At 39.6% G+C, this 25,703-nt stretch overlaps 1 protein-coding gene across 15 annotated transcripts in view; it reads right to left on the reverse strand.

Annotated features, from left to right (window-relative positions):
* Positions 1 to 25,703, reverse strand: part of LOC117419463 (ELKS/Rab6-interacting/CAST family member 1) — a 357,387-nt gene that overhangs the window by 144,371 nt on the left and 187,313 nt on the right. For all 15 annotated transcript variants that reach the window (XM_058986432.1, XM_058986434.1, XM_058986433.1 and 12 more), the window contains one exon: positions 19,584 to 19,744. In XM_058986432.1, coding sequence (XP_058842415.1) covers positions 19,584 to 19,744 — 161 coding nt within the window. The remainder of the gene's footprint in view (positions 1 to 19,583; positions 19,745 to 25,703) is intronic.

The raw sequence follows: 25,703 nt of genomic DNA on the forward strand, positions 1-25,703 counted from the left end.
GAAAAGGAGTCGTCTTCTAGTGGCCCACCACTGGCAAAGGACGAGGGTCTGTAAGCTAGGAATCTGCCTACAAGTGACGGCCGAACGTCAGTCCCGGGCCCCTAATTTGGATCGATATCAGATTCGGCACAGATTTTTGGACAATGGATCTTTCCTGAAGCACAGAAGTGCAAAGTAGTTGCCAGCAGTTTTTTATTTTTATTTTTACAGAATTACCCTGCTGTAAAAAGGCACGTTTTCACATGTATGTTTGTCATCTCCAAATCACAGTCAAGAAACTGGTTTCATTAAAAAAAAAAAAAAAAAAAACAGCAATGCTACTGTATGTACGGTATGAACAAGATGTCGAGAAGTCAACCCTACATCTCTGCATTCCTTACCTGAAGGGCACATTCTAAACCCCAGGAATTCCACTATGGAGGCACTCTAGTACAGTGTTCTTGAGAACAGGGGCTGCTATTTACATGCATGCCAGGGTGGAAAGGGTTAAGCACAACTAGCACTGTCTGAGACACAGCATTGCACTGTCTTGCAAATGTCTCAGCCAGATTGATGAAGTTCAGCCACATGCATTTGCTCCATCCGTCTGCCTTTCCCCTTTACAAAAAAAAAAAAAATAATCATGAAATAGCCCTCCCACAGGTGCGATAAAAACAGAACTTACAAGCTTTTCCTTGAGACAGTGGAATAATATTTAAAGGTGCACTGTGTGTAGGATTTCCTTTAAAGAAAATTGAAATATGGCTGCCACTAGCCATTAAACTAAGCCTCCTGTACTCCCGAGGAATGTGCCGTATAAATTCTGTCTGATCAATTCCATGCCATCTCCAGGTTTTCGAGACACACATGTACTGCTGCTCATGTAGACAATTGCAAAAGGCTAAACCCCATAAATATTCTATGAACAGCCGAGCAAATTCTGAAACATGTTATGCTCCTTCAAAACACAGGACTGCCGACTGTGTCAGAAGTCAGGGATGTGTTTTGCATGTGGTGGACAGGTTTCTCTACCACTCAGGGAAACTTCCCTCCACCGGTACTACTTCAGTACAATTCTCCCTAAACCTGACCAGTGAAACTATTGCTCCTCAGTATTTGTATTAGTTTACGCAAGCCTGAAACATCATGCCATGCCACCCAGTGACATCTGACACATTTTATACGCAGCAGCAACTATGGTAAAACTCTACAACATTTTTAAAACCTTCCTTCTGATTATTCTTATATCAGACATTCTGGTATGAGTAGCTGAGTAGTAATTTAACTTGCTGTTCCTGTCTTCCCTTCCTTTTTTGTGATGTTTGTAAGATTTTATTCTGATGTTCCAATACAGATTTATTTATTATTTTTCCCCCAATTTGCAATGTCCAATTATGTTTTTTCTCCTCAACGCAGCGAGTCCCCACACAGCACAGACGTTCTGAGGGCGTGTGAGCGTCCTCCGATCTCATAAGCCTAAAGCCACAATCACTTTTACGCTGAGCAATCCGGAGCAGAGGTGGGTGGGCTACCGATCCCGGAGAACGGAGATCAGCCCTGGCAATTATCCACTCTGAATGTGCTCGGTGTCCAGTAGGGTTCGCTGTTGCGCGATGAGGAGAAGGAGTCCCTGCAGGTTTCCCACCCCCACTCCGAGAGCCTCAGAGCCAATGTGACGCCCCCCTTGGGGTCCCCAGCAAAGTTCAGCCTCTTTGCACAGCCTGGACGCGAATTGGCACCTGCGCTTCAAGCAGCAGTGCTTTAACTGGATGAGCTACTCGGGGACCCCTCCACCAGAACTTTTTACCCAGCTGAAAATCCCAGTAACTGTATGTGATGTGGTGACCAGCAAGAGTTAGAAACTGGGACACACATTTACTGGTTCCTTACATATATATTTTTATTTTAGTTTAAAACATGGTTAGGCAGGCGACAAAAGAAGAAAGCACTGCGGCTATTAAGCCTTCGTCAGCGCATCTCAGGATATTGCCACGGTTCTCTTTAAAAATATTTTTGTTAGCTTTTTATTTTTATTTTAAATGACCTCCTATCCATTGTATAATCACAATATGGCACTCCAGGGTGTGTGTCATTGAGGGATATTGCCACTTGGTGTAGTGATATCCCACAGCGACACACACCCTGTTGTGCTATATTGCTATATTGGTTAAATATCACATTGCAGCCGCAATCTACCTACTTCATTGATCCCGTTATGGGCCCAAATCCCGTAAGACACCTGCAGGCATGCTGGTCCTACAAGCTAACAAGCAAAGCAAACTGCATTTGCATGTCAAACGAATTCATTCGAAAATGATGACTAAACCATTCTGCAGCGTAGTGGTACGTGCATTGAATATTGGGAACAAGGTCTGGAATCCCTTCACAGGCATTTCTTCATTCACGTACATGCAGAAAGTATTCCAAAAACTCTTTATATGTGCTTTATATATGCTTTTTAAAGTTTAGTACGCATGTCGTCACTCTCTGGGTTAAATTTAACTGTAGCCCCAACAGCTCCTAAATTCAAGAAAACCATTCTGGAACCAATAATTTCATTTAATAAATTGAAAGAGGTCTAAACTGAGGGTTTGGACCCACTCCCGGTTTTTATTTTGCTTGGCCAGCGTTGACCAGCTTTGTTTTATTGCAGTAACTCAACCTGTGATCTCTTCTTTCATCTTATCAACCACCTGCTTGAGAAATGTCACTATTCCTTTGTTTCGGACTGTTGAAACCAGACCTATTTATTTCTTTCCACGCTTTCCTTGAATGTGGACCTTCCTCGTCCAACAAGCATTCGCCAAAACAAACCACAGGTTGCAGGTGTGGAGGATAGGTCAGGGAGTCAAACACGCACACACAAACACAATAGGAATGTGCAGAGTTTTAAAGTTAATAAGCACAGCTGATACAATCTCCTTGTGAGAATTGGCTGAACAAGAGCGTGACTGAGAACAGCCAACAATGACCACAAAGTCTTTCACCATTAGAGAGAGAAGGCCAAAGCTTTTAATATCACTCATTTGTCTCAACTGAAAGGGAAATTCATTCTACATCATTTATAACTTTAGATTCAAAATGAGACCAAACGAAATTCTTAGTCCAGAAGATACATGCTACCAGTCAATCAGTAAAAAAAAAAAAAAACTAAATAAGATTTTGTAGTCTGGCTTAGAACAAATGTTCGATAGAGGATTCTACATGAACAATCATGGAGTACTCCAGTTATTCTGCAAATGACAATAACCAACATGTTGTTTTTACTGCCATCCTCATGTGTGGTTATGGAGTAGTCTTTTTATATAACAAGTACAATATATGGAAAAGAAAAAAATATTTATACGTTTAAATGGCTTTATTCAGGAAAAGTCTTTAAATATCTAGATCTGCATGTCTCCGTAAATTATTATAGATCAGAAAGAACTGTTTAAACAATGCATGTGTATATTTTTCATTATGTGATGGTGCTTTTGTGAATAATGCATCCCTGGTTAGTTTTGGGATATTTCTGCATTACCCAATTAGAGCCATCTGTCACCCTTTCTGAGTCAAGTATCGTAAGGTAAATCAGCATATAGTACAGCTGATCTCCATTAACACCACTGCGTGACCCAGGCAAACGCTGGCACCTAGGTCCTTATTAATTGAAAATGGTCATGAGATTATTGCTTTAAGAAGATTTTATGCACTTTATTTGCTGTCGAGTTCTGTGCTGCTGATACAATTAAATCACTACAATTAAATCACAGCTTACACCGACTCAAAGCATCAGCCACTCCTTTTGCAATGTGAAACCTTTGAAGGCAGGCCAGAGCTCTTTTTTACCTCTTCTCTAGCAATGGTTTAAGAAATATGCGCTTTGGCCACAGCCAGCAAATTTGGTCAACATTTAAGTGGTTTCTGACACTTGGTTAGGCAATCATACTACACACCAACCAGCTGCAATATTGCAAATGATATGCCATCTGTATTCATTTACACTGGTATAGTATATACTAGGGGTAGAAAGACAGTGACTGCAACACTTTGCAACACTTTACTGTTTGTGCCATGTATTCCAAAACTGCTTGGTATTTTTAAAAACTATGTATTAATGTTCTAAAAGGATTTATATGCAAATTGATTGGAACCGCAACTGCAATTCCGTCCATCTGAAACCACACGCTTCATAATTACCTCACAATCATTTGACGTGCAATTAGCCAACTTGCATGTTTCTATTCGATTAGTATGTATGTATGTATTATTATTTGTTTATTTAGCAGACGCCTTTATCCAAGGTGACTTACAGAGACTAGGGTGTGTGAACTGTGCATCAGCTGCAGAGTCACTTACAATTACGTCTCACCCAAAAGACGGAGCAGAAGGAGGTTAAATGACTTGCTCAGGGTCACACAATGAGTCAGTGGCTGAGGTGGGATTTGAACCGGGGACCTCCTGCTTACAAGCCCTTTTCTTTAACCACTGGACCACACAGCCTGTATGTCTGTACATGTATCCATGTAGACATACAGTACATGTACAAATAAAGCACATACACAACAGTTGACAGGATATTTTCCAGTAATTTCTTCACATGTTTGTGCTGGTAGCCCTGCAGTCTTGTTGCCTCAGGCTGCCACGTTTCATTGCCCGTGAAAAGACAGTGAATAGTTTCTCCACAACAGCAGGTCTGAATGGGGCGCACAGCTGCTTCGTCTCACAGGACAGAGGGGGGCGCCGTACCGAGCCCACCCAAAGGAAATTCCATGGAAAACGCAAAATCTGCCATCGATAAGAAATATGGATGTCTGTCTGACCCCGGAATGAAGAGTCCATGAGAAACAATGAGGCTACTGTTTGGATGAACATCTATCATTGAACAGCAATTCATTTCCACTTGTTTTCTCTTTCTGTGGACCCACCCCAGAATTACTTTACTGTCATTACTCAAGGAATACAAGCGTCTAAACTAAAGTTATTATGTCTACCTGCTCAAAGAAAGGGCCATTCTTTTATCAGCATTCTCTCCACAGAAGGTTTTTTTTAAAGGACGCACAATACCTCATAAAGGAGTTTAGTAATGCCCTTTTACGTGTGAGAAGAGGGTCTGGTGTTGTAGACACTTGACTTTGGGGGTGTAGCCCCAGGAGGAAAGGTCAGAGCATGCTCTTATAGGTACACAATTCAGGATCGATATCACACTGAACTGTTGACTCACACCCTTTAAGATATGTGCCTTACTTATATTAACTATTGCAAAAGTGTTACCATTTTGAATGGTGTTTTGTGTGACTGACTCAGAGTATATGGTCTTTAACACACTGCTGTTAAACACTTGTTTGTCTGCAGTTAGGCTGGCATTCACAAATAGCTCTGTAAACAGCTCGCCACCCATCCCAGTGCACTAGTTTCTCCACCAGGCTACATGTTTATTTGAGGCAGTGAACTGGGGGAGGCAAGTGGGGGGAAACTTCCTGCCCTGTGCTGTGTTTTCAGCTAGCCCGGCTCACTTGTAGTTCTGAATACACTGCAGCTAAAGCTCTTTACACTTTCAATAGGGGTCATTCATTTAGGAAGTATTATCAGCAGAAATGGTAAATAGTACATGGAAAAGGCATTACCCTATATGTCTGTAAATTTGACTTCTTACAAACTATTTGTTATTTGACCGTTACAATCCAAGCGTTGGTTATTATGGATAATTTGCAAGATTCATTAATTAAGTAATAGCTTTTTTGTGCTGTTTTAACCTGATTAATTCTGATTAGGTCTGCTGTACTAGATTACTAGATTAACTTACTAGATGTATGCAAATATATCTTCTTTTTTTGTTTTTGATATGTAATGAAACATAGCAGTTTGTGATCTTACCATTGTAGCAATCCTTATGATAGGACTGCCCTTCATACAGAATTATTGTATTGCCATTGACAAGCCAATTACAGCCTAAGAATTGTACTTAAACACAATGGTGCTAAACATCAGTGCTATACAAAGGAAACTATCTGCTAAGGCATCCTTTCAGTAAAAGTAAAATAAGGCATACTTCAAACAGAAGTGTGTATGTGTGCATGCTGTGTGAATTAGCAGCATTACTGTAGTACATGAAACACTGAACAAGTGAAATTTGTGATTGATTCTACATATGTGTACATGCTCCTTTTTACCTCATGTTATCTGGTGTGTTTTAAATTCCTCAGTACACTTTCCACAAAGTGTCCCTGCACATTATACTTCATGACACTTTGGATATCTTTCCTTCTCCGTACACCCCGCTGTCAGGTCTTCAGAATACATTCACTGCGCTGTGCTCTATACACTACATTAAACGCACCAATACATTGCAATCGGATACCATAATGCTTTCATTTGTATCAGAGCTCAACATGCCCTCAATCCTTATTGTCTGGCGCAATGTGCAGCACGAGGGAGCTTGATTTATTTTCTGCAAGCTAAGTCTTGCACCCTCGCCTCCATCCGCAGAGAGGTCAACAAATTACTTCATCAAGACGTACCTGCAAACAAGTGCTCGGGGACTTTCACGTCTTCTGAAAAATTAATTTCAAAGAGTTTTACACAAGCCAGCGGAAAAATCTGTTTTATTGAGCTGGAGAGCTGCGCTGCTGCTTTTTACAGATGATGCTAATAAGAGATAATTACTTACTTATGTAACTCTGTTTATACAAAATACATTTCATACTTGTAAAACTTCATAAAAAGACCATTACTACAGAAAGCGGAATAGACTATACCATAGATTTGACATGCATCATAGTACTACAAAGTACATGGGATTTCTCTTAGACATAAGGATTTAAACTGGACTAGATGTACTGTACGCATACATCTTTTTTTGTTTATGATCTGTAATGAAACACAACACTTATTTTGCAGTAAAACGGCAAGTTCATTCACACTGTAACTATAAAACACTGAATAGTGGTATATGTAGTAAAAAAAAATGTAAGGTGACTGTGTGAAGTGTCAAGCACATTACATCCTGTGTTCATAATTTCTGTGAAAGAGCTATTGTATTGTAGTATTTGGGATTTTTAACATGTGAGGCACAGTATTCATGTTTTAATATCACACACTAAAGTACCCATTCAATCTGAGAACGTCATGATAAAAACAAAAGTCTTTGCATTCAATAAATTATTTGTTTTCAACTTGGGAACTGAGTTACTGTCAGAAATAATAAAATAAGCTTATTAATGTTCAATGACAAAAGTTTCAACAAGAAGACGTTTAGGGCAGGATTTTCAAAAGTTCATAAATGAGAATTCCAGTGTCAATCAACAAATCATTATGTAGCATTGATTTTGGCATTTTCAAGAGGTCGTTATGCCTATCTCGTTAGTAAATAATCATGCTAACGTGATTTCTGAAATTATGTTGATTATATTAACATTATGAAATAACGTTAATATCTTAACAAGCAGTGCTTTTTGCAACTATTTCTTTTGTTTGCGTAGGAATTTAAAAGCAAATCCGGGTTAATTGTCATAATTTATCAGGAGTTAATTTGCACTTGGAAAAGGAGGGTTTTAATTAACGAAAGACTGCAACTCACCTTGAAACTGAAATTTAACAGACCGTGGCTGTGAGGCAGGCGATACAGAGGCTACCTAGATAATTCAATATTTGCACTTATGGAAATATTTTATATACTTGTGGTTGTGAATGAGATTTGTTCACTTGTTTTAACAATTTGTAACCTTAAGCCCGGAACACACTGCCTGATGACATCACAGGAAGGGATGCATGGATGCATAAAGTACAGTGGCAATGGGGCGAATCAATAGAAAAAAGATAAGGCTATGGCAGTAATACATATCTGCAATGTTGGCTAGAACTTAAGGCAACGTGATCGTGAAAACCACATATGACTGGAGACATGCATGTATTCTCTCTCCCTCTATTAAACACACACACGGTATTCCATTGGTTTGTATATAATGTCCATGCCAATATTTTTTGAAAACAAGAAACAGTGCCAGAGAAAATGCATGATAAGAGGAATTCACCAAACAATTAATTATAAACAAATTGTGTATTGGGTTGGGGAGTTATATCGTAATTTTAGAAGCGTAATAAATGTATAATGAAGTGTTACTTACATGGTATACATGTACTGTATAATAACTAACAACTACAAACACAAATGACACAAATGTACTTAATTATAGCCTACAATCGTAAAATACTAAAATACATACAAATGTAAATGTCAACATGAGAAAATAAATTCCAACCGATATAGATAGATGGCTTACCCCCCTCGCCCCATCCAAAAAATAAATACATAAAAAAAATCTGTGCCGTCCGATTTTTACCCCACACGCCAGATAATCGGAAATTGCATAGTATATAAGAACATAAGAAAGTTTACAAACGAGAGGAGGCCATTCGGCCCATCTTGCTCATTTGGTTGTTAGTAGCTTATTGATCCCAGAATCTCATCAAGCAGCTTCTTGAAGGATACCAGGGTGTCAGCTCCAACAACATTACTTGGGAGTTGGTTTCAGATTCCCACAATTCTCTGTGTAAACAAGTGCCTCCTATTTTCTGTTTTGAATGCCCCTTTATCTAATCTCCATTTGTGACCCCTGGTCCTTGTTTCTTTTTTCAGGTCGTAAAAGTCCCCAGGGTCGACATTGTCAATACCTTTTAGAATTTTGAATGCCTGAATCAGATCGCAGCGTAGTCTTCTTTGTTCAATACTGAATAGATTAAATTGGTTTAGCCTGTCTGCATATGACATGCCTTTTAAACCAGGAATCATTTTTTTTTATAGCTTCCCCACATTGTCTAGATGAAGACATTTCTGAGTCAACACAAACTCCTTGGACATTTTCATAGATTCCTTCTTCAATTTCAGTGTCTCCCATATGGTATTTATAATGAACATTTTTATTGCCTGCGTGCAGTACTTTACACTTTTCTCTATTAAATGTCATTTGCCATGTATCTGCCCAGTTCTGAATGCTGTCTAGATCATTTTGAATGACCTTTGCTGCTGCAACAGTGTTTGCCACTCCACCTATTTTTGTGTCGTTGCAAATTTAACAAGTTTGCTTACTATACCAGAATCATTAATGTAGAAGTCATTAATGTAGATTAATACTGATCCCTGTGGTACTCCACTGGTTACCTCGCTCCATTTTGAGGTTTCTCATCTAATCAGTACTTTCTGTTTTCTACATGTTAACCACTCCCTAATCCATGTGCATGCATTTCCTTGAATCCCTACTGCATTCAGTTTGAGAATTAATCTTTTATGCAGGACTTTGTCAAAAGCTTTCTGGAAATCTAAATAAACCATGTCATATGCTTTGCAATTATCCATTGTCAATGTTGCATCCTCAAAAAAATCAAGCAGGTTAGTTAGACACAATCTCCCTTTCCTAAAACCATGCTGACTCTCTCCCAGGATACTGTTACCATATAGGTAATTTTCCATTTTGGATCTTATTCTAGTTTCCATAAGTTTCCATATAATCCATATAAAAGTCAAGCTTATTGGTCTGTAGTTACCTGGTTCGGTTTTGTCTCCCTTTTTGTGTCTCAAGAGACTTTTGCATGATCTTAGTTAGCGGTTTGTAAATAACTTCTTTCATTTCTTTGAGTACTATTGAGAGGATCTCATCCAGCCCAGGGGATTTGTTTATTTTAAGAGCTCCTAGTCCCTTTAACATTTCTGCCTCTGTTATGCTAAACTTATTTAAAACTGGATAGGAACAGGTTGACATGTGGGACATGTGGGGCATGTTGTTTGTATCCTCCTCTGTAAAAACTTGTGAAAAGTAATCATTTAATATATTTGCTTTTTTCTTCTCTTCCTCTATGATGTTGCTATTTGTATCTCTTAGACATTTTACTTCCTCCTTGAATGTTCTTTTGCTGTTATAATATTGGAAAAACGTTTTGGAATTGGTTTTAGCCTCCTTATCTAAATAAATGTACATTCTGTATGACAAAATGCACAATTTTAATTGAAGTTTACAAAATAGATATTCCCATTCTTTTTTATTTCATTTCCATTTGGCTGCTGCTCGCTGGTGGGAGAGAAGTCTCACTGTATGCTAGTAGTTTCCATAACAGCGAATTATGCTTCCATTGACTCAATTTCAAAGCATTAACAGATTGATTTAATTAAAACATTTCATTTGAAAATCACTTGCTACTAAACCACGTTACTATACCACAAGTTCGATACAATAACACTGTTTTTTGAAAATCCTGCCCTTAAAGTCTTTAATTGACCTTATTAAGTTTATTTTAGTATTTCCAAATTTGGCATTATTAATAGTTTTGGATGATGCTTTGCAGTGAAACAAACTATCAACTACATTCTGCGACTATTGAGGAAAAAAATAAATAAAAAAAAGTTCAATTTCACTTTTCTGGTTTTAAATTCTAAACAATATAAATTGATGGCAAACACACTTTAAAACACTTACCGGTATAGAACCTTGGAATGGACTCGTTGTTCCTTTACAACGTACAAGAACATTAAAACTCACCTCGTCTATTTTGCCATCAATCACAGCTGACCACCGGATCTGCTGCCAGTCCCCACCCTTGCTAAACCAGACTCTAACTGGGTACTTTATCAGTCTATTAGCCTCATTCAGAAAGAAAGCAAGCAATTTGTCCGCTTTACTAAGTGAATTATCTCCACCAACTGACAGAAACTCCTGTTTGCATAGAGTAAGCCGTCCGTTTAAACCCAAAAGGGTGCTAATGATCCTAAAGCTGTCAGAGTAATTAATGGTGGGACTACAGATTCCCCTCTCCCAATGAGGGTCCTGTGGTTAGGGGCTAGATTAACAATCAGACAGGAGACTGAGCAGGCAGCATGGAGACACAACCTTCACACCCGCGTGTGGGCATGCACAAGTGTATGCTTTTATTTATTTAAACTGTTCGCATTAACCAGCTTACACCGGGCAATTTCTGATCATCGGATGATTGCAAGTTTAACGTAAATCAATCAATTATACGTCGATGCCTGAATCAGTGCGAATTGCCTGACAGAATCCTTCTAGCTCTGGCTGAACTCCTTCTAACCATTAAAACATATTCTGCAGCAACACTGCTTTGTCTTTTTACGACCATAGTCTGTTTTTCAGGGGTTTTTTTTACATTGAAAAAAATCCGTTTTTAACAGGCTTTTATTTTTCATACTGTCCGATAAGTGAATTAATTGTTTCTTTCTGCTATTGACGTGCTGAAGCATCCTAGACACTGCTCAAATCGAATCACAGATTGCAACAAAATACAGCAAAGTGCTCCATGACGGGAGATGTAGTCGTCTCTTGTGTTCTTTTTGTACTCACGAGATAAACACCTTAGCTATGCAGTTCAATCTTGTCACATTTCATAGAATCTCACTTGGGGTTAATATTTTTGCTCAACAAAAACTCAAGCTTTGACTGTGTGTATATAATACATATTAGAAAATGATTGGTCAAAACATCTCAAATCCCTAGTAAAGAACCTTGAATGTTACCCTTCAAACTATGTTTGATCGCTGTTCCAAATCAATCTGCCGGGAAATATGTAAATATTCATTTTTGTAATTCACCCTTTTCTGCGTGATGAAAGGAAATCTCCATTTTAGTACACACCCTCTGAATGCTGTCTTTGAAATCGTGTCAACTAAAGACTGCTTCCTCTGTGTCCTTTACAATCAATCTACCTACAGTATATAAATCGAGTTTAGCAAATAAAGAAGAAAAAAGAGAAAACCACATTACTCTTGGAATATTGAGGAAAAAGGTTGTATTCATTTGCAACTAAAACTGCATAAATCATGAGAAAAAAAAGGAGACACTTTAAAATGTTCATTTTTTAACATAGCCACTTTCTAAAATTGCTTAAATATAAACAATGCGGCAATGACAGCAAAACTGTACTGTGGAACACTATTCTGGTGACATTATCGCATTACTGAGTATCCTCCCAACACTTAAACAGGGGGTGAATGAAGTGACAGCCTAAACAAATACTGTTTGTTGAACAAGATGGGACAGAGTCATCAGCTCATCACACCAATTTGAACAAGTACCTGAAGAATTGACTCCCTGCGGTTTCAGACACTCAATCAATCATTTAGATGCCCGTTCACTTATTAATTCATACATTCCAATGGCAATACATATTTGCTACCAATAGTCCAACATAAAAATGAGCAGTAATCTTATAGTAAAGGACATTCTTGTTAAGTACAAACACCCATTCAGTGCGTCTATTACAATTTGTGCCACTCCCTTTGGGTTTATCATAGCTTCTATAGAGCTTGTCACAGCAGGCACATTGCATAAAGAGGGTCTTCTTTCCCAGCCACGGTCGATTGAATTGCAATGGTCCTCATTTAATGGGTACAAGATAAAGATATTATGCATACAGAATGGTGCTTGTGTCTAATTCAGTTTTGTGTGGGGTTTAGTTTTGTGTTTTATTAAGGGTTATTCATTGTGGGCATAATGCAAATTATATAATAAACACAAAGAAAGTTACATTTAATTATTATAGCAAACACAAAAAAGCATGTTTTGCTATTGGTTGTGTTTGTTATATGATTGGACAAAATGTGATCAGATAGTTCTGTTTATTTAGGTAGTCAGGGACAGGTTATAATGTATTATTTGTATTTATTTGACAGACACCTTTATTCGAGATTAAATGTCAAAATACACTGCTTTCAAGGCAGTCAAGGCAGATAACTTTGCTAGTGACTTATGACTTTGCTTTGCTTCTGAATTGCTATAATACCTGCATAAATTAATAATTTTACCACTTCAATGAAATTTAAGAAGAAGAAATAAGAAACTACTGCAAATAAAAAGAAAATATGAATTAATATTACTACCGGGATCAAAAACACATGCAGGAAAGAGTTTAGGATATACCTACTATAATAAACACTTCATACAACTCACACTGCATACCTTGTCCTTGTCTGAAAGTGGGTTGAGGCTTTGTTTTGTACCTTGTCTGGACTTAGACTGCCCCCTACGGATGGTGAATAGGGAGACTCACTGGACTCCTAATGGGAGAAACTACACACAACTATACGCATAAACTATACACAGCAAGCTAGAGTTTAGGAAGGCAAAGAGAAAATACAGTGCATGCCACAAATATTACATCATCTTCCATTTTCATGTTGTACAGGAGTCTCCACGTATAGGAACACCTGCTAAGAGAACACCCTTGTGGTGAAAGATTTTTTCCCTTGCAAATGCTCCGCCTAAAGGAGTGGGAACTTCGCTTAAAAGAACACCTTTTTGGCACCGATAGCATTTCGTTCACAACTGACACAGTACTGTTTTGTTACCTGATAACTCAAACATTATCAAACTTAGATTTAAATTGTTTATTCAATCTTTATTCAAATGTGACTTGTCATCGTGAGAATGTCTGGAGGCACACTGTTTGGTTTATTCAATATTTCCAGAACCGCCGTCATATCATTGCCTCGTTTTGTATTCTGATTTCCACGAGTGCTCCTCATCGCTATAAAATAGCATGCAAACAAATGGCGAAAAGCCCTGCTGTTTCTCTTCGAGGAAATTGTTTGAGCTCCTGAAAAAACTTGAATTAGAAATATTGCCAAGCAATTTGGTGTTTTACTTATTGGTTCATACTGTGTCTGGTGGTCAACTCCGTCTTAAAGAACACGGCTAAGAGAACACTTGGCTTGCTTCCCGAGGGGTGTTCTCTTAGCCGGAGACTACCGTATTGTCAAAATATGGTTTAACAGCATTGAATAAACAATAGCGAGAAGTCACTGTTTCTTTCATCACAATTCAATGCACTTTCCTTGGACCTTTTTAAAGTCCGGTGAGAAGGCACCCCTTTCTCTGCCTGGTTTCCTAGTGTTTAGAAGGGCAATCTAATGGCTAAGCCATTCATCATTTCCCTGGTGAGAATGCTGCACAGGCAGTGGTGAGCTCCCACCCTGCCTCATGCAAATCTCCAACTGCTGCTGTGCCCACACACACTTGCCAACAAAGCTGTTTCTGGGCACATGATATATCATGTTCCCAGTACACTGTGTACAATTCAATCAATTCTGCTAATGTAATCCAAGAGATGCAAGGCAACAAGCATAGCAGCCTGAGGGAGGAGTCAAAAACCTAACAGGTCACTACCTCCTTCAACATACTTGGTATACAACTTCACCCAATATACTGTACGTATATAATTCGACATTCCAGTTACCATGCCACCAATTATTATTATTCAGCACATGCTTTTATCCAAAGCGACTTACAGAAAATATAAAAATGAATTATAAAGTAAATACAAAAAGATATATAAATAGGAATTTAATAAAGATTGAATAAGTGGGATTTGAGAAGACGGCGAAAAGCAGTAAAAGACTGAACAGTCCTGAGGATAACCGGTAGCTGGTTCCACCACAGGGGAACAAGGGAAGAGAAGGAACGAGCATGGGAGGAAGGAGAGTGAAGAGGAGGAGCGAGCACGGGAGGAAGGAGAGTGAAGAGAAGGAGCGAGCACGGGAGGAAGGAGAGTGAAGAGAAGAAGCGAGCACGGGAGGAAGGAGAGTGAAGAGGAGGAGCGAGCATGGGAGGAAGGAGAGTGAAGAGAAGGAGTGAGCACGGGAGGAAGGAGAGTGAAGAGAAGGAGCGAGCACGGGAGGAAGGAGAGTGAAGAGAAGGAGCGAGCACGGAAGGAGAGTGAAGAGAAGGAGCGAGCACGGGAGGAAGGAGAGTGAAGAGAAGGCATAACAAGTCGGCCATTAGAGGATGAGCGGAGAGGGTGAGAGAGAATATAAGGAGACACGAGGGATTGGAGATAGGAAGCCAGTGCAAAGCACAGGGGTAGCGTGAGAGTAGCATATTAGCATACCAGACGAGCAGCATATTTTTTAATAAGTTGAAGAGGGAGAATAGCCAAAGCAAGGAGACCAGCAAGGAGAGAGTTACAGTAATCTAATCTAGAAAGAACAAAAGCTTGGACCAGTTGAGTGGAATAAGTAGATAGAAAAGAGCGGATTCTATAGATGTTGCTAAGAAAGAATAGACAAGTAAGTGTTAGTGAAGAGATGTGTTGAGAATAGCAGAGGGAAGGGTCCAGAATAACACCTAGGTTTCTTGCAGGAGGAGAAGGAGAAAGATTGATAGCATCAAAGGAGACTGAGATAGAGAAGTCAGAGGAGAAAGGAGAAGAAGGAATGTAAAGGAGGTCAGCTTTAGAAAGGTTGAGTTTGAGGTGATGTGAATGTGTCCAAGCTGAGACTGCCAAGAGACAATCTGAAATGCGGGAGGAGATATGGGAGTCAAAGGAAGGAAGAGAGAAAGATCTGTGTATCGTCAGCATATGGTGATATGAGAAGCCAAAAGAGATGAGTACCTAGTACGAATCACATTAAACACCGAAAACATAAGGGGAAAGTACCAGTTTCCTCACCTTGGTGAATATGTTTTTGTTTTGCTTTTTAAATGCATCCAGTCTACAGACCTCTTCACCATTTGTCAACACAGTCAACTCTTAAATGCAAAACCTTGAGTCCAGATTTGAGTTTTTCTGAGAGTTTTGATAAGCTGCTCAGTGCCAAGTACAACAGCAGACGAAGCTGCGTTATTGATTTCACGTTGGCTCCGTTTCGCTCGTCACAACCCACTCAGCAGCAAGCTGGTCTCTGCTTCGGGGGCTCATTTCAGATTTATGGACTGTTTTAAAAGTTTTTATTTTTAAATGTGCAGTTTTCTAAACTCTCACAGATACACAGTCTCCCTCTTGCCAGCTCCAACCTCACCGTTTTATTATAGGGCTTGGAAGGGATTCTGTGCTAAGCAGCTATTTGCTGCCTCCGTACTTGGGGAGTGTTTGGCTTGTATGGCAGCGCACACGTTGCATTAATTCAAACAAATTATATCAAGATAAGGATCCCAAGTGTGCTCTTCTAGTTTTATCTTCCAAAACAATGAATTAATGCCGTGTGTGGCCTGCCATAAAAGCCAACTGCTCCTAAAAAGGGCAAGATTCAAAACACTAGATCACAATTTCAGAAGTATGAAGCTCGAGTGGAAGGATACTGTAGTGCCCTGTTTAACACTGAGATTAACAAAAAAAAAGTCTACTTAACTTTGATTTAATGGTTTATAATGGTTCAACACTGTGTCAGTACTGTATAACTCACACTAGTTACCAAGATCGTGTCAGATCTGCATATACGCCAGAAACTCAAAGTATTTAAGGTTAACAGAGTTTTACAAATATTTGTTTTGTTTGTATAAATATTAAAGTTCCCAAAAGGTTAACTCTTGAATTCTAGTTTATATTATAGTGTATAAATGACTACGATCCACTGAAGCTTTAAATGCAGTCGACTGACAGCTGACCGACCACCTACTGCTGTATAGCGTGTGGAGCTGCTGTGCTGGTTGACTGGTCCTGAGAAGATGATAAAATCAACAATTCCTAAAACACTGCAAACTTCCTCTGTAAAGCTAGGAGAAGAAGGGTGCAATTCCATGGGCGCTTGGGCAGGGAGCCCCCATTGCCAGCCATACAAGGACACACATGTCATGTTCGTGTCCCCGCTGGACTGCCGATACCCGCTGGCAGGCTGCCTTGGATGGCATCAATCCTTCTGATGCGTGGAGCCCTGGGTGCCAGCTTGAGAGTTCTCAGAGCGATGGTGTTCAAGAAGCACTGCAAATCTGTTCTAGTGCACAATGTCATGGAGGCCCTTACTGCATTGGGAGGAGTGGCAGGAAAGCTCATGTACGCACTGTAATGCATCTGACAAGCACTATGAATTCTAAGTCTAAGTCAAGTTACTTTGTTTATTCAATAACCTGTAAAAAATTCAAAACAAGGATACCTGGTTGTACTTTTAATAGTGCAAATGTTGACGTTACTACATCCATTCACAGAAAGTCAACAGTAGATGTTTTACATTGAACTGCAGTCCACTTAAAAAAATAACTCCTTTCCAACTCCAAGTTTCTTGCCTTTTCTTATCAGTCACTGCGTTGTTCTGCTTAACATTTAGTATGTCTTTATATTCATGATGATGATAACGTAATTGCCTTTCTAATTTCGATGTTACCCAAATTACTTCTTTTAGCACTTGCTATATACATTATTTTATTTCAGTTCACACATTCAAAGTTCGCCGGTGCCACGCTCCCAGAACTGTTTCACGACTGGCTAGCAACAGCTGCAGAAGCTGCTATGTACAGCCATTACAGAGGAACTCAAGCAGGGATCTGTTAGCATTAGCTAAAAACAAGGCAATACAATTGGCAACAATTTCAAACAGAATACGATTACTGTAGAATGTTGCTATTACAAGCATTACATAACTAATTAGTCTTATGTTTAATATGCAAATAACAACGGGTTTAAGACTGACATAACATGTGTTAAGCGTCAGCATTAAAAAATTAAATAAAAGAAAAATGTGTTTGCTTCTAGTAGCTAATGTATAAGGTATAATGTTTTTTTTTTGTGTGTGTACTCAAATATATAATATGCTATTATAATAGTTTTTATTTATTTATTTTCCTGTAATTGTGTATTTGACTACACTGACCCATCCCTAATTAGGATTATTATAATTCAGTTTTAGTGTTGCTGTGACCATATGGTAACAGCTCAGTTGCGGGTTTGCTTGTGAATATCATTTGCACACATACATTTCAAATCTTGAATACAGTATTTTCATTTTCCGGAAAGCACACAAATGTGTGCATGTTAAATGGCTGAAGTAACATATATTGAAAGGCTTTGTTTAGCCACTTTCTTTTGAGACGTGGGCTCTCTTTGGTTACCATACACAGTTAGAAACAAACAGAAAATAAAAACCGTCATGAAAAAATATATAAATATATTGGGCCAGATAAAATTGCATCCGGACCAGTAAAAACACTAGCTCAGTGGCCCAAGGGCCAGTAGTTAAAAATCTAAACGTAGAGCCCTGTTATATATCAGAGATTGTAAAAGATTTGTAATAAACGATTGACCTTGCTTTTAAGATTTCATATATACTGTGTTACAAAAGCTTAAATAAGTGCTACACATTTATTTAAAATAAAAAAGTACTGATAAGTAATGTTATAAACTATTTATTTATATATCTGCTTTGCTTGTTTTTTTCTCACAACTTACAGTACCAGAACCGCTGTTTTTTTTGTTTGTTTTTTTATCTGATGAGATCAAATGTGGCAGAGCCAGGAAAAAAATAATATTCAGACTACAGTGTAAAATTACATTGTCCAGAACTGCCGGCAGATAGTCTTTAAAAATACATTAAAAAACAATTACAATTGCACTTATATAGTTCTTAAATTGGTGACAAATAAAAAAATAACTTAGGGTTTGTGAAATTCGTAATTTTAGTGGATGCAGAGCTCCAGAAAAAAAGATGGAGGGAGTATGTGATAAACTATACAGGACATCGTGGTGATTGGAGTTCTGCGCTGATGATGACCTCAATCGAAAGGAACAGAAAAAAGCATGATAAAAATAGCCAAAAAATAACCAAACCACCAAAGACAACATTTACCCTCTAGATGCTTTCAGAAAACACTGGCAGCACTGATCAGAGGGGCGAGACGCATGCATTACCTGTTAAATGTTACTTCAAGTTCAATGTACAAATAAAACGTGAATTCAAATCATTTGGTTTAAAAAAAAACCAATATTTTAATTGGAGTTCCGGTACTTTAAGATGTAGGACTACACCACTGTATGTAAGGTTGGTGGTACCGCCAGTATTGTACTTCAGCCTTGCATAAATAACATACCGCAATGTTTGATGCTATACAGCTCAAAATCTCAGGCTGGTTCTTTCATATTTTCTTTTGTGTTAGCACAGCTCGCAATACGAGTTCTCTTTTTTATAACATAGTGGACACAGAAGAGGGTATACCATATACATTACATATATAGCGTAACAGAAGCACGTGTTGTGTGAAATACTGTGACAATGCTTTAGAATTCAGTGTATGATTGGCCAATGGCAAGTTTTTATTGTAAAGCACCCTGGGAAACTCTGCGTGAAGAGCGTTGTATAAAAGTTAATTGTATTGTATTGTGTATGCATATGCCAAGTACCACAATGTGATGATGAAAAACATGTTTAATCATTCACACAAAAACCTTGTAACCCAATTACTTGGCCAAGGGAGAAAAAAACAAAGCTTTATAATTCATTTCACAGTTTTCCTGGAAAATATCAGAGCACCACTGGGGTTTGGACAGGAACGGGTCGGACAGGAACACAGTTCACCTGCTTCTATTCACTGTGAACGGTGGCACCTGTCTCAGTGACCATCATTAACCTGTAACAGTACTACCATATTTGAAACCAAAAGAAATATCTAAAACTAAAGGGCCCTGGTTATTTACCTAACAAAGACTTTGCATTTGTAACTACTGAAAATGATTACAAACATCACAAAAAGCTAAGGGAACAGAAAAAATAAAATAAGACAGTGTGATTTGAAACTACTTGCTCTTTAAATATTAAAATATTTACATAACTACATACATAAATAAATGAACTAATAAATAAATAAATACAAAAACAATTGCATGAATGTTGGAAGAAAAAAAAAAACAGTGTTTCTTACTTCATCTCCAACACCTCCTCCAGGTGTTTCCTGCGCTCTGCGCGGAGGGTGGTGAGGTGAGCTTCCTTCTCCGCCAGGGACTGCTGAGTGGACGACAGCTTGGCTTTCATGGACTCCAGCTCCTGCTTCACCTTCTCCATGGCGGCCATCAGCTCCTCCATCTGCACAGAAACACAACACAGTCAGCCTGCGAAGCCAGCAGGGCTGCCACCTTGAGCCTGCATGCCTGTTTCCAAAGAGAGGACCACTGGTGCGGCTCCATGCTGTGGATGTAGGTAAGGCAGAAAAGATCGAATGGCACAAAGGATACAGCTCTGAGATTTGAGCATGCATATTACTTTCAGCAAAGGGCTATCTCCTATATATTGGGTTTGATAAAGGGGAGCCCCTTTGAGAGTGCATGAGTGTTTCCAAAGAGGTCTCCATGCTTGGGTTCAGGAATTGAAGGGGACTCCACTGTATAGGGTTGCCCTTTGATGCATGCAGTTTGCAAAGAGGATTGATCTCCCATGCTTGAGTAGGAAAGGGGGGGACAGAATAACACAGCCTGACTTTGATTTGCAAATACAGCGTTATCTCTGTAGTAAGAATTCACATAGTTATGACCAGCACGAACAGACGAACAACGTCCTGGCAGAGTTTACTGCTGACTGTCATTCATTACAAGAATGGAAATAAGATTCAAAATGTATAGCTGTTTGATCCATTCCTGGTTTCACTATGAGTTTAAGACAACACATCTGAGCTTGTTACTTATACACTGTGGCTAATCAAGCTTGTTGTAAAACCTGGAAAGTGTGAAACTTTATGCAGCAGATATTTCAAAGAACACACTATAATGTACATGAAAACTTACTGCCGTTTCTTGGTCCCTAATCATTTAACTCAGTTCACTGGCTACAATCAGACCCACATCAGAAGTTGCAGCACTTCATCTATAGTGTAGTGTTTTAATATTTGCATATTAACAGTAAAAACTGATCAACAGGGGCTCCTGAGTGGCGCATCTGGTAAAGGTGCTCCCCGTGGAGTGCAGGATGCACCCTATAGCCTGGAGGTCGCTAGTTCAAGTCCAGGCTATTCCACTGCCGACTGTGGACGGGAGTTCCCAGGGGGAGGTGCACAATTGGCCGAGTGCCACCCGGGGGGGGAGGGCTTAGGTCGGCCAGGGTGTCCTCAGCTCACCGCACACCAGTGAACCCTGTAGACTGGCTGGGCACCTGTGGGCTTGCCTGTAAGCTGCTCAGAGCTGCGTTGTCCTCCGACGCTGTAGCTCTGGGTTGGCTGCATGGCAGGTCTGCAGAGCGAAAAAAGAAATAGTCAGCTGGCGGCACGCGTTTATGAGGACAGTGTGTGTTCATCTTCACCGCTCCTGAGTCAGCGCAGGGGTGGTAGTGGTGAGCTGAGCCTAAAAATACAATTGGATATTACAAATTGGGAGAAAAACGGGGTAAAATCAATTGCCGACTACTAAATTAAAAAACAAACAAACCAAAAAAAAAAAGATCAACTAATGAATAACCTAAACTCCACATCAGGAAAGCTGAGTGCTCAACTTGCTGTTTCTAATAGCCCCATTCCAGGTGGGCTGGTGGAACTAATGGAAGGTGTTACAGTGCAGAAAGCCAGGTTTGCTTATTAGTCTGTTATAAAACAACAACTCTGCTACATTGATATGGAGCCTAGAGAGGACCATGCAATAGCCAAGCTTCTGTATTAAACCCACTAAAACAAGCAGTTTCTCCAATTCACCATCCGTCTATTAATCTGACTAATTCTCAAATTTGAATGAGCTCACAAGCCATCAATGTAAAAAGCACTGTGCTAGATACTTCAAGGTGATGAAGGCACACATGCTGTTGTCTCTGTCTGCTGCACCGAGGGAATCCCAGTCACCTGCAGCCCGCTACACTGCAATGAATTCCATGCACAGCCATGCCTGCTTGTTAAGAATTCTTCCTTTTGTTTCGGTCTCCATGGGCTTTAGAAATGAAGAGCACTGAATCTGTTCTATTGAACAAATTGGTCTGCCGTACCTCTCCAGGCCTCGAGGATACAAATCCTCTGGCTGTCATCTTCTCTCCGTTTCATCACAGCGTGCCAAGATGTGAGCTATTAATTAGGCCTGTTCACTATTATTAGATCCTGGAGCCTCGAACAGTTACAGACATACTTTTTTTTTTTTTAAATCCAAAACAACCTAATTGGGCATAGAGAATTTAAAAAGGTCGATAAAAAGCCCTATGTGATGCTGCAATGCTTCAACACACTGACCTCTTTGTTTAAGTTATTATTATTTTTTAACCCCACCTACTGCAGAATATTATTTTACATAGAGACACACCACTCTACCAGCCAGCAAAAACAAAAACATTAAGCATTCAGCCACACTTAAAGTATCTCGTTCCAGGCTTCAATTACAATCACTAGGCCACTCTCCTTACATGCTTATACACATTGCTTATCTAGTCCCTCTGCTGTAACCACTAAGCCATACTGCTTACCTCCCAGTCCCACAGCTCTAACCATAAGGCCACAATACTTCTTACACTTTCACTTCTAACACTACTTCCCAGTCCTCAGATTTTTAACATTGGGTCAAACTCTTCCTTAGCCATCAGCTATAACCACCAGGCCACCCTGCCTTCCAGTTCTTCAGCCCTGACAACTGGGCCAAACTGCATCCCAGAACTCGGCTCTAACCACTGGGTCAACACTGCTTCCCAGTCCCTCATCACCAACCACAAGGCCACACTGCCTCCTTGTATCTCAGCTCTAACCACGTGGCCACACTGCTTCCCAGTCCCACATCACTAACCACAAGGCCACACTGCCTCCTTGTATATCTCAGCTCTAACCAATGGACCACACTGCTTCCCAGTCCCTCATCACTAACCACAAGGCCACACTGCCTCCTTGTATCTCAGCTCTAACCACTGGACCACACTGCTTCCCAGTCCCTCATCACTAACCACAAGGCCACACTGCCTCCTTGTATATCTCAGCTCTAACCACTGGACCACACTGCTTCCCAGTCCCTCATCTCTAAACACGTGGTCCGGAGCTCCAACCACTTGGCCACTGTATAACACTACCACACCAATTTAAAAACAAAGCGTCGTCTCTCAGATACATGCAAATTTCTTGTGGCACTGTGCCCTTTTTTGTGTACTTTAATCAACTATAAATACTATATGTTTGCAGTGGATCACTAATATATTCTGTGTGTTGTGGAAAGTTGGCTTCCCTTCCCAGTGAGAGTGTGGATATTGTTGACGCACTGTACTAATCTCCATGACTAACCCCTTACCCCCTTCAAGCCCCGGCAAATGGAACTCATTTGGGCCTGACAGGGGGGCATGGCGGGCTAGGGAGGAATGGCATCTTTCCCTGTAAAAGGCTCTAATCGCTAGCAGGCTGACGGGAAGTGGGAGTTGCGGAGAAGGGGAGGAATAGCCAGCTGTGCTCCCTCACAGCCACACAGATTGGGCACTAACTGTTGTCTCTATTGCTAGATCTGCATAATCGCAGGCTTTCATTATTAGCGGTATTCAGATTGCAAAGCAAATGTTCCATCTCAGTGGATCTGTGCTACTGAAATATCATCCTCTTCTATTAATAACAATAGTTAATTTCAGTTAGACCGGGAACCTGTAATAAAACGTTATTGAGAGAATCACAGAATACACACTGTAAAAGACACTATCCCAAATGATGTGGTCTGTGTATGAAATCACTACCGCAAACAATTTGACATAGGAGGCTTAGACACTGTGGCGGCGGCAATTTTGTATATTTACTGTCAGAACAGGGTTATTGTTTCTTGTACTGTATGATACCCCCAATCTAGTTTAACTGAGAATCACAGAATGCAGTTATGCACAGTGTGGATCCAATATCTCAAAGGATTAGGGCAGCATCACAGGGCTCCAATATGGCAGCCATGCTAAGCCACAGGTCAAAGTGACGGGTACCATTAGATTGTGGTTGCAGAGTTTCCAGAACTAAACATAAAATAAAACATGAAGTTGGGATCTGATAGTTTAAGTGATATTTGCAGTGATGCCGACTAGTGCACAAAAAACATATAAGATGCCCAACAATAAATACCAAGCTTCATCACCTGTTCTCTTGATATGTGTAAAAGCGTGACTGACATACACATGAATAACTCGATAATGTTTTATTACAGGTTGGGTCTAACTGAGACAGTCAGCAAGGTTTCAGGAAAGGGAGATTGCAAAGCATATGACATGGTTTATTTAGATTTCCAGAAAGCTTTTGACAAAGTCCCGCATAAAAGATGAATTCTCAAACTGAACGCAGTAGGGATTCAAGGAAATGCATGCACATGGATTAGGCAGTGGTTAACATGTAGAATACAGAAAGTACTGATTAGAGGAGAAACCTCAAAATGGAGCAAGGTAACCAGTGGAGTACCACAGGGATCAGTATTAGGTCCTGTGCTCTTCCTAATCTACATTAATGACATAGATTCTGGTATAGTAAGCAAACTTGTTAAATTTGCAGATGACACAAAAATAGGAGGAGTGGCAAACACTGTTGCAACAGCAAAGGTCATTCAAAATGATCTAGACAGCATTCAGAACTGGGCAGACACATGGCAAATGAAATTTAATAGAGAAAAATATAAGGTACTTTACGCAGGCAATAAAAATGTCCATTATAAATACCATATGGGAGATACTGAAATCGAAGAAGGAATCTATGAAAAAGACCTAGGAGTTTATGCTGACTCAAATGTCTTCACCTAGACAATGTGGGGAAGCTATTAAAAAAAGCCCAACAAGATGCTAGGATATATAGTGAAAAGTGTTGAATTTAAATCAAGGGAAGTAATGTTAAAACTTTACAATGCATTAGTAAGACCTCATCTAGAATACTGTGTTCAGTTCTGGTCACCTTGCTACAAAAAGGATATTGCTGCTCTAGAAAGAGTTCAAAGAAGAGCAACTAGAATTATTCCTGGTTTTAAAGGCATGTCATATGCAGACAGGCTAAAATAATTGAAACTATTCAGTCTTGAACAAATTAGACTACTTGGCGATCTGATACAAGTATTCAAAATTCTAAAGGTATTGACAATGTCGACCCTGGGGACTTTTTCAACCTGAAAAAATAAATAAGGACCAGGGGTCACAAATAAAGGGGCATTCAGAACAGAAAATAGGAGGCACTTTTTTACACAGAGAATTGTGGGAGTCTGGAACCAACTCCCCTGTAATGTTATTGAAACTAACAACCTTTGGATCATTCAAGAAGCTGCTTGATGAGATTCTGGGATCAATAAGCTACTAACAACCAAACGAGCAAGATGGGTTGAATGGCCTCCTCTCGTTTGTAGCCTTTCTGATGTTTTTATGGTCTTATGAAGTATGGCAGCCGTCTCGTCTGTATCCCCATCACCAGGGACATGCACTCACTGCAGGGACAACAAATTAATCTGTACAGTGGTCCCCGTCTCTGTCTCTGTACAACGCTGTCTTCTTGTATTAACTTGTTATGAATTACATTAGCTGTCACACCTCCCATTGACAAATAGTGTAGGCCTGTCAGGATTCCTGTCCGTTATTGTTTTCCAAGCACGAGAAAGCGACTTTTATGGCAAAATGAGATGTATAGAAATGTTCCTAAATCTGGCTTTTTGATGGATTATGTTGATGGTACTTTGCACACAGGGAAAAGTTCTTCAAAAGTTGCCAGAAAAAAAAAAGAAAAAAGTTGTTGGAAAGCGGCCTTGCGCTACACTGCTCTTCCTTATATTATCCACTAAAACACTAACTCAGTTCCTCTGCTTTAAAGCTGCCTTCCGGTTTGAGACTGTCTTGGCAGCAGAAAGCTAATGCTTTTAAATAACTACATTATTGTTTTTATTTGTGAAGATGTATGAAGTCCGCTTAATTCATTATCTTCAACTAGCGTGGCTTTGCACGAGCTGGCTGTCTTCCCGGTTGCCGTTAGCAACAAGCAGACTTTTCTCATGGGCTTTCTCAGGCAAGGAGGTTTACAATTGCTGTTGTTATCTTTTTATTATACTAATAATTAAACCAATATTAAAACCAACATGAAATTGTACAAGTGCTATGTTTTCATGCTAAG

This window comes from Acipenser ruthenus, chromosome 14 (assembly GCF_902713425.1).
Source record: "Acipenser ruthenus chromosome 14, fAciRut3.2 maternal haplotype, whole genome shotgun sequence".
Classification (NCBI taxonomy): domain Eukaryota; kingdom Metazoa; phylum Chordata; class Actinopteri; order Acipenseriformes; family Acipenseridae; genus Acipenser; species Acipenser ruthenus.